Here is a 26,032-nt window from a genome sequence, read left to right as displayed (position 1 = left end):
AGCGAGGCAGCGGCCGGACGACAGCCGTGGTGCCGATGATGCATGGTGCAGTTCCGATGACACTACCATATTGTCCGCATCTGGAGAGGGCACCTCTTCCGCAGCTCGCAACTGGCCGCCAGTCCCGTTCTCGTCGGCGCAGGGCAGCCCGGCTACGTTCGCCTGCCGCAGGCGGTGCACAGGGGGGGTACATATTGTTGGTCCCCCCGAATCAGCGCAGCTGTCCAGGGCCCGGTCAAGTTCACGAATCGTAGAGTTCAAGAAGCGGGCACCTGCGGACCCTCCACCACACCGACGAGACACCACGTGACGGCGGGCGCACCGGGCGAAGCAAAAACCACTCGCGGAAGGCACCTTGGGTTGACTGAAGCCGGCAGAGGCACACACCAAACGCACTCACGAACGCGTCCACAACACGCGCGTCACAGTGTTCGTGCCACCGGGGCCAAGTTCCTTCGCCACAACGCGGTGCGCCCCACTCGTAGCGTACGCCCGGCCCGCGTTTTCCAGGAAAACACAACCTACCGTTGGCATTGAGTATATGGTCCCCCAAAGTCTGGCCTGCTCTCCCAACTGCACACAGTTCACGCAACGGCCTCCAGTACGCGCTGCTCGCCCCGAACACCGGGGCCGCGGACGGCCGAAATCCGACACCTTCAAAACAAGACTATAACTCTCGACCCTGGCTGCGCGCGAAAGCCAAAGACAGTCCTCGAAGGGCACTCCCGCGACCGACCCAGCCGCCGCTTTTCGGCATTCGCTCTTTCGTCAAGACTGCGCAGCTTTGCTGGAGGGGAGTGACAACTGACCACACAGATTGGGCTGGGGCGGCCGGGGCGGCCGCGCTGACTGAGACTGAGAGAAGTGAAGTCAGCACGGGGGCGAAAGCGCCTGCCGTTTAGTGTGCTATGATCACTGAGGTGATGAGCTGGCCGACGGAAGCCTGGATAAGCGTGGGTGCCTTGTCATCACCGCGCAGAGCCACTGTGCTCTAGCGCCAAATGGGCGCCAGTTTGTGGTCTCTCTACCTCGCAATATGCATAACCCTAGCATTGCACAAGGCAGACATTCATGCACACTGCGAGGAACCACCGTGGGTTCGAGCTAGTTGAGCACGGTCACGATACTGAAACGCCGTCGCGCCAACTTAACACCGCCTCTGTTGGGCAGGTGGAGAAAGGGGCGACAAAGGAATATGCCCAAGGTACGGAGGGAAGACGTTTATTTTATACTGACGTTCTAATCACATATTTTACAGTACCAATTACACAATTTACAGTACAGGTACGTACTTCCCGTTAGGTGAAAGGGGCGATGGGGCGCCACGCGCAAGTGCGCACGTTTCGTCGGCGCAGAGCCAGTGAGCTCTTCTGTCAGGGCAAATTCCGGGGTGCACGCACGTCGAGCGCGCGCGCATCGCTGTGCTGGCCGGATCGGCTCGCAGCAGCGAGTGAGACGGGGCCCATTCGCTCACAGGCGCGTACCGCACGGCGTGTTCGTCACGTGGTAGGTACGGCCTTACTGTATGCAAGCGTAGGGACAACAGGAGCAGCCTTAGGCACGGGCCGCAGCCGGAAGGGCTGGTGGGCTTTCGCCAGCGCAACAGAGTTGCAGCCGGCTGGTAAAGAAAGCGTCACATACCTTCGGCCAACGCCTTCGGCGTCCTGGAAGCGTCTCCCCGAACGGACCCCCGCGCAGGGCGCGCGTTCCCGTCCAAGCGAGAGTCGGGTTCGGGCCTCGTTCAAACGGACCAATGAGGTGAGGTTAGCTCCGCTACAAGGGCGGAGCGCCCGCTGCGTGACAGTGTTTTATCGCCGCAACGGTCTCTGCAGGCTTCACCTCACGCAAGAGTTTGAGAGACGGCTCGGCTCTACGCAGTGGCGCCAAGACGAGCCGGAATTTCGGGGAGAGAGGGGAAAAACACCGCGCAACGCCACAAACCCAGTGATCGCGCAATGGCCTCGGGCGCTAGGATCCCCACAACTGCAAACACCGTCCAAATGGTAAAGTAGGAAGTATTCGATCAGTCTGGCTTCTGAGTTTCGTTTTTTTGCTGCGGGGAGGATTTTTAAATGTCCTTCACCGGCGGGGAGACGAGGTCACGTGGTTTCAGTTATATACAGCCACATTCTAATTAAACGGTGTGCTTCTGGAACTTCATGCAGTTTTTTTTCCTTTCATCAGAATAACGTAGAAAAAACACGGGGCCTTCTTTTATGAGCAAAATTTTTAGAAAGAGAGCACAGGTCCAGAGAAGAAACAGCGCCACACTTACCTGGGCGTCGGTGCTAAGGGCGCACATGGAACTGGCGCGCTTCATTCTGGACAGAGAAAAGGTTAAGGAGATGGGGTCAGTTAAGGACGTCAGATGAGAGCTCGTTAATAACAAGATGCCCTCAAGAACTTAGGCACTTCCTACAGTTCCCACTGCCTTAAGGGCACCCTTTGGCGAAAGCTACACCAACTACACAGTTCTACATGGGTTGATTTTGATGATTTTTGACCGAAAGATACATTAGGCGAAAAGTCAGAAAATGTTTTGTTTTATAGCAACACACTTGCACAAGAAGACAAGAAAGTCCCACTGTTATAGTAGGTACACTTCGGCTCCAGCATCTGAGCTTAACTCAGATGTGTTTTGGAAACACACTTAAACCGCCACTCAGATTTCTTACAACCGTAGTTCCGTGGACTGCTGTAGAGACATGCTGGCCAGTAATAATGAAGATCGCAGCTTCTCAAATCACTCCAGCCTTTTTTTTTTTTTTTTTCTCTAAGTCGTTCAGGCTTGTAACAAATAGGCCACATTATGCAGCAACACTTCGCACACGTTCATTGTTTCAGAAATGGCAGAAAAGAGCGTTTGAAGCCAAGGAACACCACATGTACGGAAACATCCCCTCTCCCCACTCATAGGAGGAGGGGGCTGCTCAGGCTTGTTAGTGGCACGGCCAAAACTCGCACATTCAGCGCATACACATTCGAGTCCAATGCCAGGCCCAAAGGGAAAAAGTAGAATTGATTGATTGATTGATTGTGGGGTTTAACGCGCCGACGCAACGCAGGCGATGAGGCGCGCTGTAGTGGAGGGCTCCGGATTAATTTTGACCACCTGGGGATCTTTATCGTGCGCCGAAATCTCGTACACACGGGCGTTTTTGCTTTTCGCCTCCATCAGAAAAGCGGCCGCCGCGGCCGGGAATCGAACCCGCGACCTTGTGCTCAGCAGCGCAACGCCTTAGCCACTGAGCCACCGCGGCGGGTGGGAAAAAGTAGAAGGAGAATTGGTTAGTGTGGAAAGAGTTGTTAGTACAGTAGGTATACAAGAGACCCTGCATTCCACCTCAATACACAGGCACTGCCCTCGCAAGACCACTGCAGACTTTTCTCCACACCAAAAACATGCCACCACCACGGAAACGAGTATGGGTGGGGTTATTAGGAAATGGCCGCACCACTTCAAATGCGGCAGTGCCGGTCGGTGAGTAGCACGTCCCGACAGTCAGTCAAGCACGGTGCTAACGTACTACGCAGTCAGTCAAGCACGGTGCTAACGTACTACGCAGCTGTATGGCAGCCACGCGAAATTGTTGGCATACACATATATCAAACATGATGATGACTTCTGGTGTACTCGAAAGAATTACGCTGCGAGCAAACCCAAAATCAGAAATGTATCAATGGCTCAAAATAGCGCACACAACGTAACGACTTCGCTTCCCAGACTCGTGGTCAGGGAAGTGATGAAACATTTTTTCTCTCGACGTAGCAGCTACCACATCAACACAGTGACCAGACGTCACAGCTGCTACTGATGTCCGACCTTTGGCATTAGCTTTATCTGCAAGGTAGGTTGTAACGGCACAGGCATTGCCGACAGTGTGGGACATCCCACTGGCCACACCAGCGGCTATCAGCTACAAGCATTGAAGGTCAGGTGCTTGGTCTTTTTGCGCTAACAACTGTGATGTCTTAACATTGCCCTGCAGATTTCCAACAAACAGCCCATTCCCGAGCTACTTTTTAATGGTACCTGTCAAAGGTTACTATGTAAAGTTACACACACACACGTGCACAAACACATACAAACATGCGCACCCACACAGTACAAGCGTATATTATCGGCGTATAGGTTCTGCTGGGTCAACTGACTGTGAGCTGCTGGAACTCCTGCGATGCGAAATGCGCGCTTAAAGAGCTGCTTTCGAAAGGAACCAAACACGCAGACAGAGCGAACGAAGCCCTCTTCCAGTGTAGTTCTTTTAAACTGCCAGACGATTCGAGTGGTTTTTGGGGTACTATTCAGTGCTAAGGCACTCCATTTGCGATCTAGAATCCTGAACACTTGAGCCGCCTTCATGATTCAAGAACTTTGGTCCTTGACTGCAAATCTATCAGATGCATTTAGGAGGCTTCACAATGCTTCAGGTCAAAATTGCCCACTTGTTTACGAGAGTCAAACCTTGCTAAAGTGTGCTTAGTGTGTACGCAGCAAGGTGTACAAGACTTCCATGTGATTTACTGCCATCACAAACCAGGGCAGCGACTTGAAGGTCATGAACACATTGTGTCTACTTATACAAATGACTTATGGATGACTTAACACTATTATTGTCCCTGCCTCGCGTTTCTGACCACAATTCTGTTCCTTTCATCTTAAAGGCCAACTGCACTCAAAATTTCGACTTCTTGAAAACCCTATTTCCGTATAGTCTGCTTAAAAAGAAAGCAACATGCAAAATACAACAGCTGAAATACGCACGTGGACGCCGCAAGCGGCCAGCAAAAATCGGTGATTTTGAAACCAAAACCGAGGAGAGCGCGGCCATTGCAGTGACGTTGCAGCCGTCCAGCGAGCGGCCGGACGGTCACCAGTTCGGGAGAAATGTCTGCGCGCAAGCTCTACGCGCGCACGGGGCAGCAGAGCTCGACCGGTTCTCCCGCTGCGTGGCTGGCCAGAGGAAAACGCCACCGTCGGCTGGAACGTCACAGGCGCGTCATGGCTGTTTGCGCGATCCGCCGGCAGGTGCAGAGTGGTCTGCGGCGGAGCCTTTTTAAACGCTTCTGACTGATTAACGAGGCGTTTCACGGGGCTACCACTTGTGTCTCAGCTTATTTGGGGGTACTTACTACGCATTAAAAACAAATTTGGCCGAGGTGAAATTTGAGTGCAGTTGGCCTTTAAGAGCCCTCTATATGGAACCGCCCCCCAAGGTGACTACAAAAAAGCGTATTACCAGGGAAATAAACAAAAGTGACCATTAAAGAGTCAAAGAGCTTCATCCCAGCAACACCTTGCTGAGCAAAGCCTTTATTGCAGGCCCTAAAAAAATTCGCACAATAGGGCGGTACAACGAGACACGAATGCAAGTGACATCGCAAGCGGCTTCAATAGGTGGGAATGCTGCATCAAGAAGACACTGTCACATACAACCGGAAACTTGCCCGGAGGAAAAATGGACAGAGAATGCAGAGGTGGGCCGGACGACTCGATGCGCACAACATTTCTGGTGATAGCAACCATGTTAGGAGGGGGAATTGTTGGTGCGAGGAAACTGTTATTGACAACACAAAAAATGAAATGCAGCTAATGCCGGCTCACATCCAAACAGCCACCTTTCATGCACCTGAAGAATAAACCCCCACTTAGAGGGCAATCAAGAGGAAAACAAAGGCAGACTGAAATGAAGCACACCCACGCATTCCTAAACCTAACTTAGGTACTATCATTTCTGCCTTCCGAAACTCTCCGGAGCCTTAACCCAATTTAAGGACCAGTGCTGAAAAGGTGCCTTGTTAAAAACTTATTGGCCCGAAAAATACCCTCTGCTTAGTTACGGTAGCTCTCGACCTACCTGAAGTGCACCTTTTCCTGACCAACATCACTCCCAAACCAACTTAAGTGACCCTAATCCCGACCAACATCGCTCTCAACGCAACTTAAGTGACTATTCGCAACCAACATCCCTCCCGACCAACCTTCTATGCGCCGTTACCCAACATAGATAGCTCCCGACCAACTCCCAACATAGCTCCCAACCCAACTTAAGTGACCATATTCCCGACCAACATCGCTCACGACCTACCTTAAATGCGACATTTCCCAACATTACTCTCGACCCAACTTAAGTGACCCTAATTTTGACCAACATCGCTCTCAACCCAACTTAAGTGACCCTATTTCTGACCAACATCACTCCCACCTACCTTCAATGAGCTGTTTCCCAGCATTGCTCTCGACCCAACTTAAGCGACCCTATTACCGACCAACATCGCATGTGCCATTTCCCAACATCGCTCTCGACCCAACTTAAGCGACCCTATTCCCGACCAACATCACATGTGCCATTTCCCAACATCGCTCTCAACCCAACTTAACTGACCCTATTCCTGACCAACATTGCTCCCGACGTACCTTAAATGCGCCATTTCCCAACATCGCTCTCGACCAAACTTAACTGACCCTATTCCCGACCAACATCACTCCCGACCTACCTTAATGCGACATTTCCCAAATTACTCTTGACCCAACTTAAGTGACCCTAATCTCAACCAACATCGCTCTCAACCGAACTTAAGTGACCCTATTTCTGTCCAACATCACTCCCACCTACCTTCAATGTGCCGTTTCCCAGCACTGCTCTCAACCCAACTTAAGCGACCCTATTCCTGACCAACATCACATGCGCCGTTTCCCAACATCGCTCTCGACCCAACTTAACAGACCCTAATCCCGACTAGCATTGCTCCCGACCTACCTTAAATGCACCATTTTCCTACATCGCTCTCGGCCCAACTTAAGTGACCCAATCCCAACTAATCTTGCTCTCAACCCAACTTAAAAGTGATCCTATACCTGGACCAACATCCCTACCAACCTTCTTTAAAAGAGCCATGAAGACAAAATACAAGTTTATTTTATTCGAAAGATTTTGTTTTATAGTGTCCCCAGCGCTTGCACGGCAGCAAATGATGCCGTATTCACTGAGAAATTAATCACTTTAGGTTAAAATTTTGATTCTCCTGCCAAATCGTGTGTTTTGGTGACGTCAACAATGAAGTCATAACGGCGTGTAAACAAACAAACTTCCACTGCGCCATTCAGCTCAGCAGCCTTGCGCCGTCAAACCTCCCAGATGGCGCTAGCATGCTCAGCACTCCGCCGTTGCTTTGTTTGTGACCGTATTTGGACCTGGCTAGTTTTTGTTACGGTAGAAAGTAATCGCTTCGTAAAACATGGGGCATGCCTGAAAAACAGGTTCACGTAAGGCATCGGCCAACGTCGTATAAGAAGACAACTCGGAAGCGTCGAACTGCTGTGCAGCTGAAACAAGCATAGTGCGCCCAGTACCAACAACACTGCGCATCGGTATTCTATGTTTACGTGTATTTTCGTAACTTTTGTTGTTTACCGCACCATTCACACCGCTGTAAAACGGATATGCATTGCATTCAGGCGTAAATAGCTCGTTCGGCAAGCTTATAAGCTCTGCCTTATTTGCGTTTGCTTTTGACAGCCTCCGCCAATCGCACAGCTCGGCTCATATGACATATAGGCTCTGTTGCAGGAAATGAGCCAGTGGGTCGCATAGCCATCCCATTTTTTCCTAATTATATGGCTTATTTGAGCGAAGTTTACGTTGAAAGTGGTGTCAGTATGATTCTAACGCGGCAATCTTTTGAATGAACCAAACTTGTGTTTTGTCTTAATGGCTCCTTCAAATGTGCCGTTTCCCAACATAGCTCCCAACCCAACTTCAGTGACCCTATTCCCGATCAACAGCGCTCCCGAAAAACCTTAAATGTGCCGTTTTCCAACGTCGATCTCACCCAACCTGTGACCCTAATCTCAACCAACATCGCTCTCAACCCAACTTAAGTCACCCTATTACCGAACAACATCGTTCCCGACCAACATTGCTCCCGACTTACCTTAAATGTGCCATTTTCCCACATCACTCTCGACCCAATTTAAGTGATCCTATCCCCGATGAACAACCCTCCCGACCCTACCTTAAATGTGCCGTTTCTCAACATTGCTCTCGACCCAACTTAAATGACCCTATTCTCGACCAACATCGCTCCCGACATACCTTAAATGCACTTCCCACATCACTCCCGACCAATCCTAAAAGCACCGTTTCCCGACTAACATCGCTCCCTACTCAACTTATGTGACCCTTTTACGACCAACATTACTCCCAACCTGTTTGAAATGCTCCTTTTCCCAACACGGCTCCAGACCTACTATAAATGCGCCGTTTCCCAACATCGCTCCCGAGTCAAACCTAAATCCACCTTTTCCCAACCATCGCTCTTGACGTACCTGATATGCGCCATTTCCTGACATCACTTTCGACCCAACTTAAGCGACCCTAATCCCAACCAAAATCGCTCCAGACCTATCTTCAATGCACCATTTTTCAACATCGCTCTCGACCCGACTTAAGTGACCCTAATTCCCGACCAATATCACTCCCAACCCAACTTAAGTGACCTTATTCCCGACCAACATCACTCCCGACCTACGTTAAATGCACCGTTTTCTAACATCGCTCTCGACTCAACTTAAGTGACCCAAATCCCAACCAACATTGCTCTCAATCTCGACCAACATCATTTCCAACCTACCTTAGATGCGCTGTTTCCCACATCACTCACGACCAATCCTAAAACACCTTTTCCCGACTAACATCGCTCCCGACCCAACTTAAGTGACCCTATTCCTGACCAGCATTACTCCCAACCTACCTCAAATGCGCCTTTTCCCAACATCGCTCCCAACCTACCTTAAATGCGCCGTTTCCCAGCATTGCTCCCGAGCAACTGCAGCTTTTCCCGACTAACATTGGAGACAACGTGACAGCTTACTCAAGTTAGCGCATGTCACGCATAGTGCTCACAAAATGAAAATGCTGAAAAAAAGGAAGAGCTTTATGCACACAAAAATGATACACGCATGCCAGCCGTCCTAACGCGGTCGTCCACACATTCACTCAGCTGGTGCATGGTGAAGCCAGTGCCAGCACACTGACACTGCCTCCACGCAGGCAACAGTGCAGGCTACAGTTTGTCGCCTTTTCCCAGCATGGCGCTTACGGCTAAGCCGTACTGACACGTGCGAGAAAGAAATCGTAGTGTGGGTAAAAATTGCATGAGGGAGTGTCAGCCATGCTAGCATTGCAAGTGGCGATCGAATATCTGCCGCGATGTTAAGCCTAAAGCTCTCTGCGGGGACCGGTCACACACGGAGCTGGTTGTGTGAGTACAGTGAAGCTGGCGCCACAGAGGTGCCCTCGCCAATTGCCCACACGCCATACGCGGACTGTCCCGACACACGCCTGCCTCGTTTACCAGAGACTGAAACGACGCAGCCTTTTCTCATTGTGATCCCAGTCCAACCCTTCCGGAAGGTTATGGCACAAGTTAATCCTTGATACAAGAAAAGTAGTAAAAAATAGCCTTCGATATCTTCAAATTTCACAGCATCTAAATCCTGCATGTAGCGCACTGATACATTACCAATGTGCTTGCCAGTCTAAAGGATTCATTCAGAAGACCCTTCAGTCTGTCTGAAAGTAATCTGTGACCCTATCTTGTGTTTTATGTTGTCAGAGATGGCTTTGCACTGTGTTCATATGCCCATATTTATTGCATGGCATCATGGGGCGCAGTAAACCTCACTTCGCGGTTGCTTGGGTCTTTGTTCTCGCTGTCAGTGTCCCTCCCTCAGTGCTTTTGCAAGCCCGTAAGACGGAATCATCCGTCACTTCCTCAATAGCAACAACACAACAGTCTGTCGGCTAACCGAAGTCCTCCACCGTGACACCGCCAGAAACGACCCCGTCATTTTTCAGAAATCCCCATGCTTCTCCCACGCCAGCCCGATTGTTTTCCACATCAGAATCAAGTGCATGGACAACCAAGAACGGTACGCCGCTTCAAAATGCTCCACACAATCGCGTTTTTCAGGCGCACTCGTCGTTACAGCTGCGCGGTTCTCAAACACCCCCGTATCAAAAGTCAAATACTCCGTGGCTCTACCGCAGAGAACTCTAGGCTTAGCTTCGTGGCATATATTTGACTGCTGCCTTCACTACCAGTGCAAGTAACACTACCTAAATCAACACTCCTCCCCGATATCATCCATTTCTTGCATGTGCAACTTTGTTTTCGCCATGAGTTCCATTCTGGCTAGCAAGGACAAGTGCCTTGATTGCGCCGTGTTGTATGGCCACGGTCCACAGGCCCATAGCCACAAACTGTTTTCATGTGCTGAACAAACATCATGCGTTGATCTATTTCTTCCAAACCATTCGCAAAATCTACAAACACAGCTAAGATATTGGAGCGAACCGTGCTTTCTGTTTGGTTTACACGTGTTGTGTTGACAGCGTGTTGATGTGCCCGCCCAGCTGTCTTATCTGAATCCAAAGCAAAGCAAGTTTTCTTCCCTTTCTTTTCTATGCCACACAGGACATCTGATGTGAACAGGGAGAGTGTTTCGTCCTGTCGGCACTAGACTAGGATGTATTTCTATGAATGCCAGTGTTCACAATCATGTTTGATGGCTGCGGAACGAATGCCGTGGGGAGATAAGTGCTTGCAGGGCAATCGTCGCAGCATTGCATTCACTCACGCTTCTTCACCGCTTGTGTTCACTTCTTGTTTGCCGCGTGGCACACCCCAATAAACCTTGTTTACTGGAAGAACCATGCACCGTCCTTGGATACGTGACGATACATAGAGATTTAACATACATCGTTTCACATGGGCACTAGCTTATTTATTGTTTGTGTCTTTGTTGTATCAAAGGTTTACTCTACCGTGTACTTTGCTAACCAGGTGACACCACATTTGTCGCCGCCCCGCGCTCTCAGACACATTTCTCAACTCGGAGCACAAGCTTCCCAGAAATCAAACGCCCAGCACTGCATACGCACAGCGTCAAGCCCTTGGCCTCTGTCAACACACACAGATGCACGCACGAAAAAATGAAGAGAGCGCTTTTTCCGGGACGCAAGGAATCCCGCGTGTGGGAAGAGGTGGCACCCTCCGCCCGCCCCCCTCTCCTCCCTCCAGAGGAGGAGGAGGAGGAGGAGACTCACCGTGCGGCCAGGTCGTCACCGTCGTGTGGGGCGGCGAGCAGGTCGCCGCTGCCCCTGAGCCGCTGCACGAGCTTCGCGCTGCCTCGCCGAATGGACGCTCGCAGCTTGCCCAGCGAACTGCTCCGCTTCAACCGGCCGCTCTGAGACGACCACCCCCGCCACCGCACGCACACATTCACAACGTCCCCCCAGGGGGTGGTAGTGGGGGAGGGGGAGACGAGGGGGAGGGGGGAGGAAGGCAGGGGAACGTGTGGTTGTGTGGTGGTGGTGGTGGAGTTGCGCGGATCGGTGGTGGGGGCAGAATGGAAAAACAAAAAGAAGAAGAACGGGGAAGGGACGGGGGAGGAGGAGGAGAGCGGAGCAGAGACAGAGAGAGAGAGAGAGAGAGGAAGTGCCGACCAGGGCATGAGACACGATGAAAGGAACACACAAGCGGACACCAACAAAGGGGGAGGGGGATGAGAAGAGGGACGGAGAGAGACAGAGGGAGAAGACAGGGAGGAGGAGGAGGAGAGGAGGAAAGGTGTTAAATGAGTGGTCCAATTCTGCGTTCGCAGGAAAAGGCAAGGTGCGGTGGCGTCGCGCCGTACGTGGTTGTGAGAGATGCCACGCCGCTTTTCGCTTGCCTTTTTTTGCGAATAGCGATGTAGTGAGCGACAGAGAGGGATTAGGCAACCGTGCTGCTGCGCCTGCCAGGACGGCCGGCCATGCGCATTGAGCTTTGTCAGCCGCCGAGCAATAACGTTGACGGGAAGGGCTGATGGAGCTTAAAGTGACAAACTAGCGTGAAACTTTCTCTTATGAGCGCCGGTAACACAAAGCAGTTGTTACATATTCGGCATACATTCGTACTTTATTTAGTGGCCATGTGAAGAGTCTAAGCATATACTTTCAAGCTGCTGCAGTAAAAAAAAAAGTCGTGTTACTATAATTGAGGTCCTGAGAGTCAGCAGCCCGCGTGAACCCCAAGTTAAACAGCAATCGGGGATAATTTCGGCTTTTCCGAACAACATGTGCGAACAAATGTGCCCTTTTTTTCCCAATTCTAACATTTGTCCATTCTGTCTGAATTGTGCCAGCGATTCTAACCTGTACTGAAACATGCCAAAAGAAACTGGTGGCTGTTGTAGGGAACAACGTATAAAACAAACCTATGCGGACAATGACTAACGAAAACGCAGAGCCCAAGGTATAAAATTCACCGAGATTATGAGCAGAGTTTTCAAAACGGAATTACAAATACGTATAGGTAGACATGTCAAGATGCCATTACATGTCCTAGTTATGTACTCTGTAAACCTCTGCCAAACCTTGGCGCGCGCAATTCCCCACTTGTCCCAGTTACTAGACAGCTGAGGAGCTACTTTTCTTCTACATTAGTAGAGCAAACTGAGAAAAAAAAATGCGTGGCGTCAGCATTTCAATACTCTCGCTGTAGACTGCTCTCCAAAAAAAAAAAGTTCCACCATCTTGGTCGCCTTTCACCATTTTTGTCACCACCTGAGCATTTATGGGTGCTGTACTGATCGGAAGAATTGTTTGGATGGTTTTAAGCGCTGAAGCAACATCTTGGCTACGAGGCACGTCGTAGTGGAGGGCTCTGGACTAATTCTAACCACCTGGAAATCTTTACTAACGTGCCCCAAAATCTCGACGCATTTCGCTTCCCACCTCCAACTAAAAAGCGGCCACTGAGCCACTGCGGTAGATGGCTGCACTGTAATCTGTGACTACCATCCCCCCAGAGAATTAACACGCTTATGAGTGATAATGATGATGATGATGGCTAAACTTGAGCAATACAAAAGTGCCAATCACGCTCTTGCTTTTGAACAAATGCCACGGAAAGCTCAACCTGCATCCTTACACATGGCAAATGAAAGTGGTTGGTGCGCTTCCCTGTGCATCAGTTGTGAAACTTTCCTGTTTTTTTCACCACCATAGCCTACAGCGTGAAAATCGGGAAGACAAAACAGCCCCCCTGAAACTGCCCCATATTGGCAGGATTTGAAAACAAGTGAATAAGGAAAAGAAACCTGCGTGCCTTTTTTTAAAATTCCGACCTCTGCAAATTGCTTTTTTATTAGCAGAAAGAGTTAAAAAAAAGTCAGGCAGGGCATTTTTGCATCATCGAGCCTCTCGTTAGGATGGCAACCTACAACATTGTGTTTATTAATGCCAAATGTGGCGTATTTTGTGCGCACCGTTACCTTCTACTGACAAACTTTCACACAAAAGCGTAACTTTTACATTTCATGAAGGAGATACAAAAGAGAACGAAGGCAAAAATAGCTTCCCTACGCTAAGGGGGAGACACTTAGTTAAGTGTCGTAGTGTGGTGGGCTGTGCTTTTATTTGTGGCGTACACTTTGGCTCAAGAACTCTCTCCACAAAATACTGTTACGGTTGAATCCTGCCATCATAAGCTACTGAATTCATGCAATACTAATCGGCTGAAGATTGGCAAAGAAAATTACAGCAGCGACCAGCAGATTTTGCACTGAATTTCAACAATCCGTTTTGGTCTGGTCCGTATGGTCCGCTGCGCTTTGTCATTCACATACATGTCAAAAATTTGTAGCAAAGCCGTTCTACGGTTCATAGAAAATGTAATTTCATCAAGTGCCCCAGGGAGGCAGCAGAAGGCATTGTTATAAAAAAAATTTTTCTCGGGGCACTTATATCTACTGATTATATCTACTGAAGGCAGTTCTTGTTGTAACTGTACTATGGTGGTGAGGGTATTTTATATTTACATTTAGCCATTGAGACAGCAGCCATGCTATTTTACCGCCTCAGTGCTTATCAACGTCCACTCAAACCCACCTTAATCCCTCTTCCCCATCTTACTAAACATTAGTAAGCAGCCATGCTATCTTACCATCTCAGTGCTATGTCTAAACCCACTCACATTCACCTTACCACAACCTTACCCACACTACTAAACATCACTAATCAATCACTAATCAATTTTTCATCCAGCTCAGTCCCACCTAACTAATCATTACTGTCACTCTGTACTGAATCACTAATTTACTTTGCTTATCATTATTCATTTGTTATTGATAGCTGGCATGCTTTGTTTCACTTTTGGCCTCCCCGGGTCACATTTTTTTGTAACGGATTTTGTACCATTCGTGTCGACACCAAGGCCGTTCAATGTCACCTCCCAATGAGCCTTAGACAAGCTGCCACCTGACCATTGAAAAGTGAGAGAGGGTCCCAGCCCCAATTTCGGCATTTATGGCTGGATACGGGAACTGTAGCCTGGGTAGTCAATGCGGGGTCGTTCTTTTAGGCTACCCTCTCAGTCTCGGGTAGCACAGGCAAAAGGTGAGTGAGACACACGGGCTGCACTGTCAGGGATGATCTCCAGCGCCAAGCACTAGCAGGCAGTGTTGTGAACAGGTTAGCGCAAGGCACAGGGTTACCGTAAAGCAGCGCTTTTTGAGCACGCCAAAACTCAAAGAGAACAAAGCAACCACAGAAATGCAGCGGGAACCAAACAGGCGGACGGATGAAGCTTCAAGCAGCAATTGCTCGTTTCAATCGGCTCGCTCTGTCTCCTTCACTGGCACTGGTTTCGGGTAATAAACTCAGAATAATGTCTCGTTGAACAAATGCGTGAAAACAGTGAGTGTGAAGACAGTTGGAAATTTGTTATTGATACTTCATTATCATTACTGAATTTCAGCTATTACAACTGAAAACATTTTTTAGAAATTGTGAAGAAAATTTCGGACCTTTACACGACACCAGGGAAAGGGTTGTGTTCAGAGGTAAATGTTGTGCGGGTGTTCAGCTGACAGCCATCAGTCTACCAATAGCAGCTTTGACTGAAGCAATCATAGAAACCCTATGCTATCTCTGCCACGTCTACGCGTGTCGTGTGATAATAGCCACTGAAGGAAACCCTACACTCGGACCGAGCGCATCGAAAAACGCGACCACCAACTTTCTTGCCATCAACGGTGCAGCCCGATTTCTCATTTTCGGCCATGTGCCAATTGTCAAGTACTGCCACAACCGTGAAAGCTCAGTGTCAACGATATCACAGCTGCCATTCAAAGTAACTTCAGACAAACTTCGTGCTCATCTCTATATTTTGCATTAGCATTGAAGCTCTACTATTGACAGGCATTGAAAACTTCCGTTCGCAATGCAAACACCTTCGGCTAGAGCAAACCAGACAATGCCAACAAGAGTGGCCACGAAAAGTCACTGAACTATCGGCTGAACTTTGTGCACATGGTTGAATGACCTTTCGAAGGGGGTTAACAGCGCACAAAGATGAGGACACTCAACAAAGACTTTTATTTCTTGAGTGTCCTTGTCTACATGCGCTGTTAACTCCTTCAAAACTCGCCCACCAAGCCATCCTCGCTAAACGACTGAGCAGAAGTGTAAAAACCCGTAAAGCATGATTTTTCCATTACTCCATCCTCTACAGGCTATTCCAGACAGCAGAAGCAAGTAATAACGTCACTTTTTCTACTCCTGCAAGACCAAACTAACCAGTAGGCCTGACATGTACCGTAAAATGGCCAGCCGGCAACTGCGAGCAACAAGGCCACAAAAGCAGCGGTCAACTCGTGCAGCCAGCATCGAAAACGAAAACGTGCGAAGCGTAAAGCGTGACGATGAGTGAGGCGGGTGAGGGGGAAAAAAACATCCGCAGTCGTGTGACAGTCAGGTGAATGCAGGGGAGCTTTGAGGTTCACAAAAGTGACCTCACAGCAGCCTGTACTATGTGCAGACAGGGGGAGTTTCTACAGGCAGCAGGGAAGAATGACAGTGCACAAGGGGTTACAACGTTTACCGCAGGTCACTTCGCTGGGCACTGCTACCAGTGCTTGCAACAACGACAGCCCAACTTGTAGAATCTCCCCGCTATTTCAGGCCGCATCCCTGTACTAAGGGCGACAAGGAAGCTATATCTTATGTCGAGCCGCTGCAACTGATTTGAAAATAATGCCAGCTAGAGTTCTCCGTACAGTAGTGTCCACTTATAGCAAACCCGCTTTATGGAAATAGTTGCTATATCTTCATTTCATGTTACAACTTCATTTCCTGTTACCATTTGTATACATGCCCAGATATAGCGAAAAGCAGATATAACGAACTGATGTCAGTTTCCCGATTGGTTCGATATAAGTGGGCTCGACCGTATTGACACGTTTAACAGCTTTGGATAAAAAATTCCCCGTTAGCCGTAGAGGGCAATTTTTGAACTCTGCTTTTCGAGCGCACTGCTCGAACGCAACCTCACCTTTCGCTGCCTCCTAACCCTTTAGCACTTCGTTCCCTGCGCACCGTAGAAAGGCCCCACTAAAACGCCTGCGTGTGCATGTGTGCGTCATAATCAGGTGCGGGAAAGAAAAAAAAACAAAAAAATAAAAGGTGTCGAGATACAGTCCTGGTGAGAAATGGCGCGGGGCCAACCCGGCGGCATTCGTTGCCAAGAACGTCGGCAGGTACTCACAAATTTCTCAGCGACCATGAGTTCGTCGTACGATCCTAGCATAACACCGCGCATCTGAAACCCATTCGGACGAGTCACTGCAGTGCCACAAACGGGTGGGTGAGGGCGGGAGGAGGGAATGGGGCGGAGGCGACACACACGAGGGCACGTTAGGCTGACAATGGAGCGAGGGCAGACACACAGCAGGGCAGTCGAAATGTCTCCGAGCAGTTGAAAAACTACAGCACACACAACAAAAGCTTTATTAAGGGGGGACACTGCTCTTGAAACAGTTCCTTTTAATTTTTCAAGGAAACTCTGCAAAAATCGCCAGTCTTGCTGCTTTTTTTTCCCACTGAATTCAAATTTGCCATTATTTTTTGAGTCAGTCAATTAGTTCCCAAGGTAATTTGTCATTTTTGGAGGAACAATAGACAAAACAGTGTTGGCCATAGAACTGTAATCTTTACATTTTTCAATACTATGAACCCTGGTGAATGCAATAAGAGAATTGGCTTTTTGATGCACTGCTTGGAACTAATTTTACAGCTCATTAAGCTTTGGCGTTTGAAATGGGCATTCGAAATGGTTCCTTGGCACAGGCGCCACGAAAGTTTAATGAGCCGTAAAATTAGTTCCAAGTGGTGCATCGAAAAACCGATTCTCTCATTGCATTCACCAGGGTTCATAGTATTGAAAAATGTAAAGATTACAGTTCCATGGCCAACACTGTTTTGTCTATTGTTCCTCCAAAAATGCCTAATTATATCTAATTATCTTCAGATCTAGTGGACTAACTAAAAAATAATGGCATATTTGAATTCAGTGGGGAGAAAAGCAGCAAGACTGGCAAGTTTCACCGACTTCAGATATAAATTAAAAGAAATTCTTGTAAGAGCCACGTCCCCCTTAAAGGGACCCTGCAACACTTCTAATAAATGCTTTTACGCTCTCCTTTATATCTGGAAGCACTGCGAAAGCTACACTTATTGCCGGCACAGAGCGGCACCCTGTGATTTGCTCGTCGCACCAGATGCGCCTTCCGTTCGTGCTTTGCTTTTGTGGCTTTCTTTTTGAACTGGCTATCAACTGCATACATCGATGCAACTGAAAAAAAAAAAAAAAAAAAAAAGCCGGCCAATAGCTGCTACACCGCTGCAATGATGCGATTCCAGTGGTGAAAAGAGAGAAAAATCTTCTGAGCAAGTCTTTAAGTTATCTGATAAATAGAGCTAAGTTATCTGATAAATAGAGCAGGAATTTTAGGCTGAGGTACTTTGTGACACCCTAATCTATATACTTGATGTCTTGGTTGACTGTGGCGTTCTGCGAGCATTTGAGATTTTGAAAGGAGTTGAAAAAAGTGTTGCAGGGTCTCTTTAACACATTGCAACCACCAAACGGCTGCGCTGTGGCAAGTTAGTGTCGTCCGCATGCTGTTGACGGATCGTCTACCAAGTAGCCAAATCCATGGCAGGAGACATTCCAAGTTTTCTACGTGAGGAACTAATTTAGGGCATGCTTTTTATTTTTTCAGACACCCAGGTTTTTTGTTCTAGCAATCAAACGTGTGAGGGGACAATTTCTCTCTTTCAACTGCGATGTGCAAAGACACCTTTCGATTGCCCATAGCAGATATGATCGAGGTAGTGAGAGGCCGTGCATCGCTACAAACACTGAAAGCACAGGGTTAACGACGGCTGCGCAAGGTTTAACACGTTCACATCGACACAGTGAGTGCGACCTAGAAGGTACGTAACAGGACGCTGCTGTTCCTGCAAACCGTAGAATGCCTGCTTAGACAACAGCGTTTTGTCAAGGCGTCTTACACCATCAGCCTATGAATGTGGCTTTGCATACTAGATTCCACTGGAGACAAACCGCTACAAGTGAAAATAAGGCCGCTGAGTGCTTCGTAGGTGTGACAAGAAGTTTGTTAAGCTTCTTAGTAAAATATACGACCCCATTTCAAGCGGGCACTTGCATGCGATTGCTCTCAAACAAAAATCACGGCTGTGTAGTGCAGGAGCTTTGAACTATACAGCGAGGCTTCCATCTGTCGCGGACTATGAACGATGACACATTTCATCCGCAATATGCCTATTCTTGGATGCATGTTCGAAAGACTTGCTCGTACCATTCTCTCCTTCCTAATATCAGCTCACTGCAAACAAGGCTCTCACAAGCTGGCAGGAAAACCAACAATAAAAGTCTGTTCAGCTGATCAAATCTCCTTTGAATGCATAAGAGACTGCTGAATGACAAACTAGGGAGAACTGTCACAGTTATGATCCCAAAACAGTCAAGCTGTCACGCTTCTCCCCCATTTCCTCACAGGTTCTACTCAGGAAGGCAAGCGAAACCTTTCAGCATTAAAAAAGCGCTTCCATCGATACGTAACAAGCTAAGCATGAAGGCAAATATGTAAGAAGCTGCTCGCGAACAAAACGTTTGTGCGTGACTCCCAACATTTGCCCTCAAACACTGCCTACTGCCTCCTTGCACAATGCAAGACTGCATGGCGATTTTAAATGACCGTCATTCACAAGAAGACTTGCCTCGGCAAAAAGACAGGGGCTGCAACTTTTATTATAGCATCAGGCAGCGTATGCACCATTTCACAAAGAGTTCATCAAATCTTTTTCCACAAGTGGGCCCGTTTAAATATAAAAAGTCTGCAAAGTCACTAAAAAAAAACGCGAAATAAGAAACAAAACAGTGGTCACCACAACACCAGGCCACAGACACGAGGCCGAGCCGTTAAAGCCAAAAATGCATAAACCTCTCGGGACACGCGTTCCACTGTCAACCCAGTGCCGAAAATATCCCCCAATACACCGCGCATTTAACGAACATTCTGAAATGTGACCTAATTTCCAAGCGCAACCATTCGACACAAAACGACCTGCGTACGTCGCAACCGTGAACTCTGGCGAGCAACTGAGGTGGTTTCACGCGTCAATCTTTCAGACAAACGGAAGCATAGGATGCAAGGGGCCTCGTATAAAACTTTGCAAATAAATAAATTGATGCGCCAGGGAGGAATACTGGGCCAAAAAATAGGGGAATAATAGGACGCGAGCGTTCGAGAAACGCAGGCCTGTCTTCAAAGTAAAAAGTACTCTGCCACGATGGTTAAAAGTACAAAAAAAACCCTGACACTGCACAACTGGGAACGACCTACACTACATAAGGCTCAAAAGGAGCAGCAGGCTCACATGCAAGGACCTCAAAACTCAATCTCCGTACAAGCATCTCTAGACACATACTAGCCTCTTGAGAACACAATACCTCTTGCACAGCATCACAATCAAGACAGCTCCGGAGTAAAACGACAACAAGTGCCGCCCTTTCAAACATGCACACACCACACAAGCCGGAGTGTGGTACTGGGTGGACGTCTGCACCAGGCTGCGAACTTGCAAAAGCCGACGGTCAAAAGCAGACAGTGCGGAGAGTCGATTAGTATCACAGTTCACTGTCAGCCTGACAAAAAAAAAAAAAAATCCTCCAGGCACCTTTGCTAGGCAGGAGGTACCCGATACTTTGTGTTGGACGTACATACAGAGACCTACATGCAGCAAGAGTTCATTTAGTGCAGCTGGACAACAGACCTTGAGACTTCAAAAGAAGCACAGCGGTCAAAAGAGAACCGCTTAGACATGAGTCCACAATTTCCATCCACTAAGCCGTCAACAAGGTATGTTTGGAACTTTCCCGTGCCCACCTGACGTCTCACACAGAATTTCATTTCAGTTTAGTTCCTCTGTTTCGAGTCTTTCACCAATGCCAGGCACACAATGCTGGGCTTTAAAATGATCAGGCAACATGCCATACGAAATTGGGTCAATGAACGGGAAATCTGCCTGGCTGAAACACACACCACGGAAAATTTGAAAAATGTCTTGAGAACCAGCACAGCAAGAAAATACAATGTGAAAATCCCTTGAAAGACTTTATCTCGACACATGCGACAACTTTTCAGCTGCAGTTGCTTATTGCACCCTTACGAAAGCTCTGGATCGTAAACGAGGAATGATCTCTATGCGACGAGAGAAATATAAACGAACCATCGGCATCAAGAAAAGAAAAAAAAAGAAAGCATCGTAAACAATGAATTACTCATGCATGGCTTGGCAGTAAATTCATTCAAAGAAATAACATGCTGCGTATAAGCTTGTATGCTTGATTTCATTCAGAGAAAGGATACCGGAACGGCAAGATGATGGAAAGTACAAAACGCTACTTGAGAACAAAGCAGAAAGCCTAGGAGAAACAAGGCCTGCAAAGTAAGAGATCCTATTAAAGTGCCACACAAGAAAAGGGGAGGGGGCAAACAATTTATACGGCAGATTTGAAAGCCCTTACCGACAAGTCAAAGCCTGATGTTGCCCGTGCCAAGTCTGTACATAACTCAAGATAAAACGTGAAAAAATACACAAGGGCCTAGCATAACCAAAGGACTCTTAACCATGCAGGAGGGTGATTGTTAATGAAACCACCCTTTCTCACCCCCATCCACACTCAACATTATGAACTTTCACTTCACTTCACTTTCACTGCCACGATTGCGTTCGTCGAGTTGTTGCAGATAAGCAACGAGAGGGAGTGGACGCTACACAAAGTGGGGTCGGGAGTCCTTAACAAGTCGCACGTCATTCCAGCAGACCGCTTATAGCTGACGGAGCTTCACTAACAATGCTACAGCCACAAAATCATGCAACCGTCGAAGACCAAGTTGGGAAATAAAAAAATAAAAACAGTAGGAGACAGGCCAGAGCCCTGCGGCACCCCCCAACAAGGCAAGTCCGCACATTGGTCTCTGATAAACTGGCTCTTCCATCAGCCAGAGCCCACCACATGAGAGAGAGAGAGAGAAAGAGAGAGGGGGCATAAAATTAGGACGAAGACGACGACGAAGGCGAGAGAGTGTGGAATCCGAGCGCATTGAAGAGCTTCGTTTTGATCCCTTGCGGCGGCTGGTCGCTGCGCTGTGCAACGCCGGCAGAAGTAGCTGATGACGGCGTCAGTGGAGTCGACGCGTTAGCTGTTGGGGTTGCCTATTTGTCGCAGCAGCCGTTTGGAGTGGAGAGTTTTTGGCAGTGCAATGCATTGTTGCAAAGCATTCGCCAGTTACAAAGCCATGGTTGTGAAAATTGTAAAAAAATTTATTGGGGTCAAGTTGAGTTTAGCCAAGGAAAAAAAATGAAGATTTCGTAGATTCGGATTCCGAAAGCACAGATCCCAGCGACGAGATGACCAGTTTTTTTGGGTTATTCCGGTGGTTGACACCAGGTAGATGGAACATTTCAAAAGGGTGATCCAAAGTATTTGCGGCACATTTTATATAGTCCATCGGTTTTGCGCCATCGGACAGCGGGCAGTGAAAAAAACCATTTTGTTACCATAGTATATGGTTCCCCCAGAACAAGTGCGGTAGTTTTTGCAGATTTTCGAGGGTTTTTTGTGTTTTTTTTTATAACACAAGTATGTACAAACAGCCCCAGAAAATCAAGGTCATCATGTTGAAACATTTGCAGTGTTAGAGCCAGTACGAATCGCGTTCCGGAAGTACGTTTTTCAAGCCACAAAAAAATTCCGTTTTTTATTTATTATTTTTCAGGCAAGCAGCACGGTTTTCGCGAGAGATGGGACGTTTCAGGCAAGGTTTACGAAAGACATTGTGGACCAAGGTGGTCGAGACGAACAAAAAAAAAAACGTGGTCAGGTATGCAACAGACAGAGTGGAGTGGAGGAGAAGGTTGTGAGAGAGGGTCGTGGGGGGTTTGCGAGTGACGTGAATAGGGGGAGGGGAGAGACAAGACGGGGAGGAAAGGGGAAGAGGGCGGAGAGAGACAGGGTGGCGAGTAAATGAAGGGCAAACAAAAAATGTGAAAAGGAAGAGGAGGAGGAGAGAGAGGGAGAGAGTGAAAACAAATGATAAGGACGGAACAACAACTCAAGAAAACAGAAACAACAAATCGCACACGCACACACACACACGAATGAAGAACGAACAAAACTGAGTGGCAAAAAAGAAAAAAAAAAGCAAAACAAGCAGAAGAAACTCAAAGCAAAACGGTGGGCGAGGGAAAGATTCAGTGTGGAGGACACGAACCCCCCTTCCCACTCCCACCCCACCCAAACTCCCTCCCTTTCACCAGGGTGGCGCCACCAAGCATTTTTCGGAAGCACCAAAAGCGTCCAGTGCAGCATCAGCAGCAAAGATTATTTTAGGGAGAAAAAAAAAAGAAGAAGAAGAAGAAGACTCTCCAATGCATGATTGATGAGGAAAACGGCCGGTCTACCCGTTTGAGCCGTGTTCCGGTCCGTAAAACCGGTGAGAGAAAAGTCTGCAGTGTTGTTGCTGCGAGGGCAATGCCGGCGCGTTCGCTACCACAGTAGGAAGCAGCTTCGAAGCAGCGCACAGTGCAAGGAAACAAGGGTGCAGGGACTACACCGCAGCTTTCAGCAACAAAACACCCCACAAGAAGCACCGAACTGCTGCAGTTGGCATCTGGACTATACACTGCTCCAGTCTGCATCTCAAAAGTATCTTCTGCAGCACTTCTATTGCAGCCTTTCGCCTTCAGAGGCTGCATTGCCATTCCCTCGTTAGACGGCTTCGCTGCTGCCTTAGTGGATCGTTCGGCATTTTAAGCGTGATCCCAATCCAAACAAAGCCGGCAAAAGAAGGCTGCTTTGCCAAGACACGTCAAAGTCAGCAACAATGCATGCTACGTTGCTGCCTAAACTCGAAAATGGCGCCAGTGCTGCAGTTGGAAATGCTAATGTTAATTCTAATGTGCATACTAAATGCTTAATGTTAATATTAACTTAATGTTAATGTTAACTTAATGTTAATACTAAATGCTAGTGCTAATACACGCTAATTTTGGGGAAAAAAATGTTCTGTGATGAAAATTTCTTGTGTAATTTGCTATTGCCAACTTGTTTAACTGCCTAGTATTACTACAATATATTTGTCATTTAAAAATCTTTTTGCCTTTGTTAACATGTCTTCCACACTGTTTTTGTCTGTGGAGGTGTCTCCAGCACTGTTTCAATTCCTCTTGCTTCAGGCGTCTAATTTGACCGCTTCCTAAGGTGTCTACCATGCTGCCCAAGAACTTCAATGCAGCCTTAGCAAGCTGACACAGCTTTCCGCAGTGCCACTCTTTTTCCAGCTACTGGTTTTGCTTTTTGAGTTGGCACTGCTACTGGGATTACTGTCCACCTGCTCTGGGGCAGCAAACTGGTGAAGAGGTTTTTTTATCCATCCAGGACGCACAGGGCCAACAGCACATTGAACCAACTCCACACTGAACTTGCGTGGGTTTATCATAGCCCGGTATCAAACTGCACTGACAGCTTTGGCCGCCGTTTTGAGGGACGACAAAGTTGTGGTTAGAGTTCCTCAATCCAATCAGCAGGCGAAAACGTTTTATAACCTGCTTCTAAAGGCTTTCCTTGCTGCTACTTCAAAGTGCCAAGGTTTGGGGGAAAATTACTTTGGGACCCACAAAATGCTGTTATAAAGATTACCCCTTTTGCAAACTTCCAAGCAACGACTTCCACGCTACCTGATCACCGTCTAAGTCGGTGATAACACTCAGTCTAAAAAGTCACCTGTGGCTCCTTGCGAAAGCTTTGACGTAAACAGCCTGGAGCTATATAAAATAAAAAATGCTTCTCAAAGCAAAGCCCCAGGCTAGCAGCTGGTTTACAGCCACACAGACACACACTCAGGCACAAGGACCTTTGCGCAAAACTTGCCGAAGGTGAACTTTCGGCGAAGTGAGAGACATACACTCCCCTTAAGATGTTCCTTTGAATGAGCTCTGCGTCCACAGAAACCGACCACTGTGTTTGGCGCAAAGCAAGAGTCACCCCTGACATGTGCAGACCGTGTACTCAGTTCTAAGTTCAACCTTTCTGGGGAAAAAAAAGAATGACTCAGAGGTTGGCGCTTAAACAAGCCCACTCGTGGCTTAGAACTTGTCAAACAAAGCCCCTCACACATTGATCTTAACAAAACTAAAAGAAAAAAGAAAAGAAAAGCTTTTTTATGTGCTACCAGCTGTTTCAGTGCTAATCAGCTCTGGGAAAACACTCCCAGAGCCAGAATTTCAGGCCTGGGAATGATGCCTTGACCGAATATGCACACCCAATTTCACGAACTCCTTACGTTAGATGCCAGAACAGTCTGACACTTAAGTGGTGCGTTGTAGCACTAGCCACTGCTATGGTAACCTGTAAAGCTGAAGGTGTCACGCAACGATTGTGAGCTGAAACACTGTCACTGACAAACATAAGCGCAAACTACAGTGCTAATCTGAGGCTCTGGAAAAAACATCTGTTTGCAGAGGTCTACTGAGAGATGTGCAGTTGCAGAGTTACAACAGACATTACATAGACTGTGCTTTTTTCAATGCCCAGAGACCAAACTACCACTTCAACTACCGCAATAAGCTAAATCTTCAATCCAAGCCACTAGATGGCAAGCTGCCTATAGCCGTATCTTTAGTGTGGCATACCCAGGTTTTACTGTTCCCCGAAACTTAGAGCGCATTCCTAAAATTCCCTCGTCGTTTTTGCTGGCAAGCAAATAGGATAAGCGCAACCACCAGATAAACAGAAAATAACTCTGAAAAAACATTTTATTGTGGCCACTAAAATATCTCAAAAAAACATAAGTAAACCCGGCCCAGCAACATGCCTCGAGGCACCGAATAATTATATAAATGCTTGAGTATTGACAACAGCAGCCGCTGCGTATGCCTTTTCGGAACACAAACAACAAGGTCACGACGTTGCTGCCATAAAGGTAAAACGTAAGTTTAAAACAAAAAAGCTAAGAAAAATGCAAACTCCCTGGCAACCTTTTAGAACACTTCACAACCCTCAAGCAGAAAGCAAGAAATCAAAAAAAGCTGCATAACTTCAACACAATGCAAGTACAAGCAAGCTGTATAAAATATTAAAATAACGCCTGCATTAGCAAATTATTAAAGCAAGCCTAAAAGCCTGTTGGGATTCGTTTGAGCAACATCTAGGTACATTCAGCACGATAAACTCACAAAGAAATCAGTCAAGTAGGCTCTTAAATTTAAGGATGCTAGAAAACCTGGCATGCTAAACGAAGAAAGATTCCCGCAAATAGTAAACAAAAATGTTAAGTGTGTGGTAACAAAGGTGCTAAATATACAAAGCTTTGCTACAAGGCTTGCACTGGGCCCTGCCTTATTTTTCTTCTTTTCCGGTAAAAATGCTAAGAAGAAAGTTACGATAAAAATGAGTAAAAAAAAGAAGGTTTAAGCCTTGAGGTTAAACGACAGGCCTGTTGTTAAAAATGTTGGCACAAGTTGGTGTAACGCTGTGAGCTCCTTTCCGGACAGAAAAATTTGCACTGGCCCCCTCGACAATGGCAGTGACCTCCCTCAACCAGGAAATCTCTAGGAAC

The 26,032-nt window shown here is 47.6% G+C and overlaps 1 protein-coding gene across 5 annotated transcripts in view; it reads right to left on the bottom strand.

The window, feature by feature from the left end:
- Positions 1-26,032, bottom strand: part of LOC144164441 (kinesin light chain-like) — a 117,575-nt gene that overhangs the window by 5,252 nt on the left and 86,291 nt on the right. For 2 of the 5 annotated variants that reach the window (XM_077694977.1, XM_077694976.1), the window contains exons 9-11: positions 16,591-16,644; positions 11,109-11,248; positions 2,276-2,321 (exon numbers count right to left, since the gene is read on the bottom strand). In XM_077694977.1, coding sequence (XP_077551103.1) covers positions 2,276-2,321; positions 11,109-11,248; positions 16,591-16,644 — 240 coding nt within the window. Of the gene's footprint in view, positions 1-2,275; positions 2,322-11,108; positions 11,249-16,590; positions 16,645-19,138; positions 21,630-26,032 lie in introns of those variants that run through there. The other 3 variants (XM_077694978.1, XM_077694981.1, XM_077694979.1) reach the window with 3 other exon arrangements.

This window comes from Haemaphysalis longicornis, unplaced genomic scaffold (genome assembly GCF_048455015.1).
Source record: "Haemaphysalis longicornis isolate Haplotype H1 unplaced genomic scaffold, Haemaphysalis longicornis Haplotype H1 scaffold_13, whole genome shotgun sequence".
In the NCBI taxonomy this organism is placed as follows: domain Eukaryota; kingdom Metazoa; phylum Arthropoda; class Arachnida; order Ixodida; family Ixodidae; genus Haemaphysalis; species Haemaphysalis longicornis.
Note: the sequence above shows the minus strand (reverse complement) of the source record. Positions and strands in the feature narration are given on the sequence as shown.